Source organism: Anabas testudineus, chromosome 17 (genome assembly GCF_900324465.2).
Source record: "Anabas testudineus chromosome 17, fAnaTes1.2, whole genome shotgun sequence".
Taxonomy (NCBI): Eukaryota; Metazoa; Chordata; class Actinopteri; order Anabantiformes; family Anabantidae; genus Anabas; species Anabas testudineus.
Window position 1 is genome coordinate 7,906,189 of NC_046626.1, and position 8,616 is coordinate 7,914,804.

An 8,616-nucleotide genomic window follows, 5' to 3' on the forward strand; every position below is an offset into this window, starting at 1 on the left:
TTTGACAGTTGGCAATTAAATGTGGAAATGTGTATTATAATGAAACAAATCTGATAGTTGAGCTTTAAAAGTTAGTCTGACTATAAATCTAACAAAATTAAACAATCATGGTCAATTAAAAGTGGGAATTCAATTACAAAATACGAAGCTTTAAAAACCAGTATGTAGGATATGCTTTTTAATATTTATATTTAAATACACACCGGATAAATAAACATTTATTTCCATAAAATCAACGGGAATGTTTTGAGGCTAAATAATGAACTGCGTTTAACAAGGACAATGCAACAAACAACAGTTTAAGTGGAATAAAACAAAAAACGCTTAAATTAAAAAGTGCAGGCTTTCATTTGGTTCATTTCAGTCCGTGCTGCGTCTCCTTGTGTCTCCTCAGATCCACTTTCCTCTGGAAACCTTTTCCGCACAGGTCACAGCCGAAAGGTTTGAATCCTGTGTGTTTCCTGCTGTGCGTGATGAGGTTGGAGCTCTGGCTGAAGGCCTTCCCGCACACCTGGCACTTGTGCGGCTTCTCACCTGCAGATGACACAGTTGGAAATATCACCGAAAAGGTCGTTTTGTACGCGTTACGCGCAGCGGGGGCGTTTAAAAGTGACTATTTTTTGCATTTATCAGGGACTCGGTGCGTGTGTGGTGGCTCACCTGTGTGGATGAAGGTGTGTTTTTTCATGTCTGACTTTTGGTGGAACCTCTTCCCGCAGTACTGGCACGGATAAGGCCGCGTGTCCGAGTGGATGAGCAGGTGCGTGGATAGGGTGGAGGAGCGCTTGAAGCTTTTGCCGCAGATTTTACAGCTGAAGCTCCTCTCCTTTAAAAACATGGAGAAGTGTCAGAGAGGAACATGCAGGCCTGAAGGCCCTCATCCTGGAGGCCTTTTCCCAGCCAACAGCAACTGAAGCATCAGCCTGTTCACATGCAGGACCCTACCTGTGAGTGGACCGCTCTGTGCTGATCCAAGCTCACCGCGTGTCCAAACGTTTTCCCACAGATTCCGCATTCAAACGGCCGCGTCCCGCTGTGTGACCGCCGCACATGGACCTCCAGGCCGTGAGGCGTGGAGAACACCTTTGAGGTAGGTTGAGAAGTATATAGTGATATCCACAAATATGTCCAGTTGAAATGAAACATGTGTTAAACGTCATCATGAGCATCTCAGTGAGCTGCTGTGGTTCTGCTTCAGTGAAAAGACTTACCTTGCAACATTTAATACACTTATAGGATCCATTTGACTCCAGATTGGAGCAGATGAAATCATTCTCAGATTTGATTTCCGCACCGCGGGACCTCTGCTTCAAATCCAGATACAGTTCGTCTCTGTCCCGCATCCTGCAGATCTGATGGGCTGCAGAAGAATAATCCTTGTAACATCTGGCCACGGGGCCTCGCTGTGCGTAAAGCGGCTCGTTGCCGCTGTCGTCTGCTCCGTAGATGCTTATGGGGGAGTGAGGTTCTCTGTGGCCCTGCAGGTGGTGGTTGTACGGGCCCCGGACCAGATGCCTGAGGTCAGAGCTGGAATATGCTGACCACGGGTAAGGAAAGGGGGACACGTTGAAGTGGGGACTGGCGTCCGCTGCTGGAGTGGTGCATTTCTCTGAATCTACAAAAAACAATTAATAGTCATTTTAGACTACAGAAACAAGTCCCGGCGTCAAACTATTTCCCCTTAACAACAACAACTGACTGATATTTCAATGCAATCGGTTAATAAAAGCACATTTAAATAATTGAAACATTGTACTTTTTAATTATAATCACAACAATAACATAGACACGTGTAAACAGTGCTGAAAAAGTTTCACCCACTTCTTAATAAAGTTTAGATTTATAGCACCTGTTGACAGTTTTGATTTATATAAGTCTGTTTTCACCGTAACGGTTCAAACACAACTACAGCACAGACAGACACCGACATTAACAATAAGAGGTTGGATGGAAACACATTTGAACAGACCTGGGGAGGAGGAGGGAGACGGGGGACGCCAGAAATCACAGTCCGAGGACCGGTCGCACACGTTGCCTCCGCAGCTCACCGGGGAGCTGGAAGACAGCGAGCCCGGAGATTGTAGCCTAGATGCCGGCGACATTCTGTCATCAGCAGCGCTCGCATCCTCCGGCGACTCCAAACTGGACTCAAATTCCGCTCGAGACTTGGTCTCTAATGACGGCAGAGCAGAGCAGAGTAAGCCGACTGTGCAGCTGGTGTTTGTTGTGAATCTTTCTTATCCAACTCTTCAGTGAGACTAATCATTTCTATTGAGACCAATCGCTGTTTGGCTTTTTGAGCAATTAAACCATTTTCGTGCGTAATTACGCACAAAACAACCTACCTGCGCACACATGACCCAGAACAGTGTCCAGTCTGCTGTAGTCATCGTCCAGGTGCCGGGGCTGGTGGTAGCTGTGGGCCCGTTTACTTTTCACCAGGAAAGACCTCGGCATGTTTTCCTCCGTCTCTTTCAGTCAGCCTGTGGCGCACAGCTTTGAAATCCTCCACTTGACTTCTCTCCTCTCCCCGCTGCGCTGACTTTACCTCTGACAGATTGAGACACTATTGGTTGTCGGACGAGACGGCGTTTGGATTTTTGGCAGGCTATTACGCATGCGCAGAGTGCTGTACGGTTTACCAGGTGTCACGGAAGGCCAAAAGCTGGAACAAGGTACCCCCCCCCCCTCATCCTCCCAGCCCCCCGAAGGGCCATGGTAGAGATGGGATTGAAGAGAAGATATACTGTGTGTTCTTGTTGGTGAGTTTAAGACCTGTAGAGTTCAGGCTACTGTTGGTTTTCACTCAGTCTAATTCATTTATGTTTTACATCGCACGGTGCCACAAAAATAGATGTTTGATATATTTGTTTTGAAGGACACGAAATGTGTCTAATGTTAATTATATATTTAAAGCGGCTATATATCATTTTCTAAGTAGTGTTCACAGTTGGAAAATATGTTTAAACAAGACGATTTCAATTAGAACTTGTCCAAATTAAAACCGAGATTGGATTTTTTACGCGCGCCAGCTCGTTAAGGTTGGTTGAGATTCATTCTGTCGCCATACAATGAATTAACTGAACATATTACATCTGAATCAGTCATTTTAATACTAAACTAGATTGTTCAAAAACAGGTTGTTGACTGTAACATTTGTGCGTGATGAAGACGTCAAATGTGTGAGTTGCTGGACGGTCCGAGCAGGCTGTGATAGATAATGACCTGTTTGTTTGACTGCTTGTAAAGTGATCCTGTTAATGAGACGCGCACGGTCGCTCCGCACAACAGCCTGCTGGTGGGGACACAAGTATCCCTTTACAGTTACACTGCTTCAGCTTACCCGCACTGACTTCAGCCTTATTGTTTTACATCATTAAAACTCCCTCCCGACCTGTACACAGATCCAATTAGACTGTCCGCTGAAAGACGCGCGGGACACGGGACAGAAAAGACCATCGACAATATTCAAACCAAGACGCATACACGCGTCATGTAGAAGTCGGCTCTTCAGCAGAAATCCGTCAGACTCACATCTGAAATCATAGCGAAGATTTGTGCTGTGTTCAGGGTTGAACCAAAGCAAAGCGTTATCGATTTTGTTCCCCGATGTGGGAAAAGAGTTTGTTTGATGCAGCTGCAGCAAGTCAGACACCTGCAAGCGAAGCGCAGATAGCCGAGGCGGTAAAGTGGAGACACATGTGCCATACTCACACACACAGACACGCACGGACGCTGCAGCTACTGTATATCCCAGCTGAGAGGAAGACTCGCACTGTTTTAGTCTAAATGTAAAAATATCAGTGAGAAGCTGCAGAGAGACACCACAAACCCTCTACTCCTCACAATGACACACACTCTATCAGAGACACGCACTGACACACGCACACTAACACACACACACACACTCACTCACACACACTCACTCGTCTCTTTCTTCCCCTCCTTCTCTCAGAAGTTAATTTTCATGTTAGTCAGCCATGACAGGGAAACAAAAACACTGATTCATGTTTTGATAAAAGCCTCTACTGATGCCATAATTTGTGTACATTTTGCACTGCACAGAAAATAAATCAGTCATGATGGAGGTGATGTCCCTTCATCCATTACAGACCTTTGACCCCACACTGCCTTAAACTATTTATCTGTGGCAGCACAGATACAAAAACCTATATTAAGGTGACTCATTCAACCTATCCCACATCTCCTGTTTGTGATAAAGGGTCAAGAAGAAAAATCAGTCCCTAATATTTGGCAACAGTGGAATTTTTTAGAACAAGTTGGTTCAACAACTGTGAGTAAAGATAAAACATCAGACACCAGTTGAGTTTCACACTTGAACTCAAAGTTCATCTCTGAATTACCACTTCATGTGGCAGCCTGCACGATGGACACACTCTAATTCACCCTTTACAGTGAGTCATGGCTGCCCGGTCAAGCCTGGTGAAATATATTTTCATGTTACATGAACGGGACACGTTTGAAAATTCTCATAAAGCAAAAGCTGAAGCGAGAGAGACGACGAGAAGGACAGCGTCGATGTGACAGTTCAGGGTTAAACACTGACTCAGAACAGGAAACCAAACGCAGAGTCGAGAAGACGCTATCAGTGCTGCCACAGCTTCTCTTGTCTCTCTGTAACCCCCCCCCCCACCACCACCACCCCCCATCTCCACCACCCCTTCCCCCACAGACCTTGATTCTCACTCTTTTACAGCAAGTATGTGATTGAAATAGAAGCCCAATCGCAGTGATCACAGGGCAGCTGTAAGAGGGAGGAGGAGGGGAGTTCTTATATATTTTCTTCTCTGTGCTTTTCGCAGAAGCACTTGACTGTCTTGTCAAAGGTGCGGATCACAGTCGTGCGAGGTTAAATAAAGAGTTGTGCTGGTGAGCCATGAGGTTATTTTCTCAAGCTCAACCTTGAGCCCCCATTCAGCTCCTCACGAGGACAGACAGACACTGTGGGGACTCCTCGTAGTTTTAAATATACCTGAGGCTGCAGCTTTCACACCACATGCATGTGAATGTTGACAAGTGGAGCAGAGTGCACGGCAGCTTGTCAACATGTCTTGATTTTGTCTCGGTGCAGTTCCCATTTAAAGCGTGACTATGTAACTGTGTGGCTACTGTGGCTACATGTGACAAATATGGGATAATGATAACCACCATAAGGTAGTGATCGTACCAGAGCTAATGATGCTGTAGCAGCCAAACTCCTGAGCATAATGAAATGAATGGTGGTGAGTTGAATTGCTGATGGAAACAACTTTTAACAGACAGAATTTGTTATTTCCTTTTAAGAGGTCTCTTAGTAACCCAGCAGACTGTTGACCAGTGATGCTGAAGCACCTTTTGTTCAAAAACTGTTTCTTAAGTAATTCTGTGAACCTTTATGCATTTTTATGGTTTCTAGATACTCTAGAGACTAAAGGAAAAATAGAAGCTGTGACCTTTTTTATTTTTTTTGCAGTGCACAATCAATAAAAATGATTTTACTCAATACACTCTGTGGAATAGATTGATGCCACTATAATGGCTAAACTGACTTTCCCTGGTTTGTGTCTGTGTTTAGTTCCAGGCAACTGGGAGTTCACCCCGGTACCTCCACTCTGGCATCGCACTGAAAACCACATCACGCTATCTCATCCCCTCACAGGTTCCTTTGGCAGCAGAAGTCTAACCACAGTGAAACAACCCACCAGCCCCTCTCTCTTTTAAACCATCTCAGTCCCTTTTCCTGCAGCTACAATCTGATTTTAGTCCTTTTCTTCAGGTTCAACCGCACGCAGCCACCCCCCTTTCCGAGAGTGGCCGGACGAATCTCATTGAGCTCTCAGTTGGCCCCAACTGCAGTCACCAGATAGGGGACGGAGTGTGAACACAATCAATGATTTACTGGACGCTTCTGACCGCAAGACAGTTCTTCTTTCACACTGGAGGTCCACAAACGTCTTTCCCACTCACTTCCATCCAAGAGCAGTGTGGTGCGTGTATGTTAGCGTACATTGATTTGATTTATGTTCATCTTTTACTCATTTGGATGGTTACTCTGATTTAACTCTGAGTGCCACTGCAGAATCACATGCGCTAGACATCCTAAAACCTTCAGCTACAGTTTCTAAGGAAAAAAAAACCCCAAAAGCTTAAAAGTGTGAAAACCAGCAGACACACTGAAAGGAAAACTCTTAGGTTCGGCTACGTCGGTGTTTGGTTTATGCAGTAAACAGTCCACAAATCACCTCTCTCATCCATCACTGTGATCAGCAGCACCCCTTGTTTGCAACCAGGCCACTTCTGGTTGTAAATTTCCCCCCAAAATACGAAGGATCTCATCTGGGACGTTGGCGTGGGGATGTGAAGGAACCTGCTCGGTGCTTCCTGGTCATTGTGTCTCTGTGAATGTTTAGGGATTAGACGGCCATTTGAAAGGTCAGAGTTCAACAGGCTTAGTTAAGTCTAAACAAGCCTGTGGTTCGTGGAGTTGGCTGGTAGTGCTCCACAAACCCGGGGAAAATATGAATCGCAACTTATTTCACTCAGAATTGAGATTTTGTCTCGTGATTTCTGAGAAATATATTTATTCTAAATGTTGTAGTGTAACAATGCAGACATGGCTGAAATGGGGCTGTCCCCTAAACAGAAACTTGAATATCTGTTCTGCTCTTTTTGAGGGAAAAAGGCAGCACTTAGTTTGATGCTGTGGATCTCCTGCTAGTACAAACATGACAGAATCGTGACCGCATACGTATGAGAGTGCACAGGGGTCTGAATTGAGACCAAGAATGGTTAATTCTGCTATCCTAACGTCTACGCCTTTTTTAATTTCCTGCGTTGCATGATTTTAATCACATTTAAGTAGCTTATCTAATGCTTCTCACAGGTGAAACGTACCTACTTAATTCAGTTTCTTCTAGTGAAAATTGATGCGAACACGGTTTCTCCAACACCTCTGCCCTACCACGAGTGCCCGTTTCTTTTGGCCGGGTCTCTGAAATCTGCGGTCTGTCTTTTTGACAAATTTTCACACAAAAAACACCACTCTTGTCTGTTTCTGCATGGGGTGTAAAAAAAAAAAAAAAAAAAAAAAGCTGGTCCCATGTTGGGTGGAGAAACATACAGGCTGGGCTTTCACACAGATACTTCATCTCAGCACTATCTCTGTTGTGCATGATATATATTTGTACTTGAGTTAAAGTTAGCATTTTCTGCAGAACTGGTTTGGTTTTGCTGAGTAGTTACAGTATTGACACTATGTCATGGACCTGACTTTTTGCCACTGTATCTATGTCATTCGACGTGAAGATAAGAATTGCATATCAATATTATTTTACCTTTCGGGGAGAAAGGGTATGTGCAGGGAAATTAAAAGATGGGTTTGAGAGGCCAACGCATGTTCCAGATGTACGTTGAACTTAACATGGAAACACTATTGATCTTGACCATGTCTGTCTATGCACAGAAAAATAAATGCAATCACCAGTGAGAAAAAGAGGCAGGAAAGAAAGGACCGTGTTGCTTGACGACAGAGTGCAGTCTTATCTGTGGTGTGCCTGTGAACACATTTGTTGATGTGTGACTTTCTGCAAGTCATTAGCAGGCAGCTGTAACCTCTTCTTTCAATACTATTTTGCGACTTTTACGATAAAAACGCGGCCTGGCAGAACATTAAACGATTGGGATCTTCTTGTTAATATTGCATCAGTGCGCCAACAAAAGACTTTTGAGCTCAGGAAATGATCATTTGCAGCTACTACTGATAGAAGCCCCTTCATCTGCCCACCACACCCTCCACTCCCTGTGTGAACCCTTGTTAACTGCTGACCACTGCTGCAGAGGGATGACTGGACAGTTGCTTCTCATCGTTGTGAAATCAGTTCTGCAGAAACAGAGCTTGAACAGCAAAAGGGGAAAAATGTAAAAAGCTGTCCACAAGAGTGACTTTGACTTTTCTTATCTAACACCGAGAACATCTGCAACAAGAGTGACAGTGAAGGATATTATCTATCTTGCATGAACAGAAAAGCAGAAGATCCTGGTTCCTTTTTTCTGTAGCGACACTTCACAGATAGAATGTCACTGAAGTGCTGTTTCATCAAATTCATAAAGTAATCGTCAAAGGATTTTTTCCGCTGCTGCAGTAGCTGTTATTTCGGGCAGATGTGCATTTTTTGGAGAGCAAAAGTGAGACAATAAGTCTTCAGACGAAAAACTTAACTAACCTGATTCACATAACTTACAATCGCCGTCCTGAAAGGGTTTTCACAAGCTTTGAAGTCAGTGTTGGTGTGAAGTTAATTACATTTACTCGTGTAATGTACCGCTTTTGACATTTTCCCTTTACTACAGTGCACCAGTTTTATTCTGCTTCACTTTAACAGCTGCACATTTGAGTCAGAGGGAAGGATTGATGCTTGTTAGCCTTTAGCATAACGAATGGAAACGAGTAGCACGGCCGTAGCAAACTGTGTATTCAGGCCTCTGTGTGCGCTGTTAAATAAATATTTTTGACGTTTGGGGAGAATACACTTATTTCCTTTCTTGTTAGCCGTCTACACAAAGCCACCTATGAAGCTCCATCCAGCAGCCAGTTAGCTTAGCTTAATTACCAAACCC

General features: G+C 44.3%; 1 protein-coding gene across 2 annotated transcripts; it reads right to left on the reverse strand.

The window, feature by feature from the left end:
* Positions 1-172: 172 nt before the first annotated feature.
* Positions 173-3,857, reverse strand: gfi1aa (growth factor independent 1A transcription repressor a). Of its 2 annotated transcripts, none has more exons than XM_026373609.1 (7): positions 3,715-3,857; positions 2,346-2,550; positions 1,970-2,173; positions 1,212-1,615; positions 946-1,083; positions 661-826; positions 173-534 (listed from the first exon to the last, which is right to left on the reverse strand). In XM_026373609.1, the coding sequence occupies exons 2-7, from the start codon at positions 2,455-2,457 to the stop codon at positions 356-358; spliced, it is 1,203 nt and encodes a 400-aa protein (XP_026229394.1). In that variant the 5' UTR covers positions 2,458-2,550; positions 3,715-3,857; the 3' UTR covers positions 173-355. The 2 variants fall into 2 exon arrangements, with proteins under 2 accessions (XP_026229394.1, XP_026229395.1); XM_026373610.1 differs by having other exon boundaries at positions 2,643-3,857.
* Positions 3,858-8,616: the final 4,759 nt, after the last annotated feature.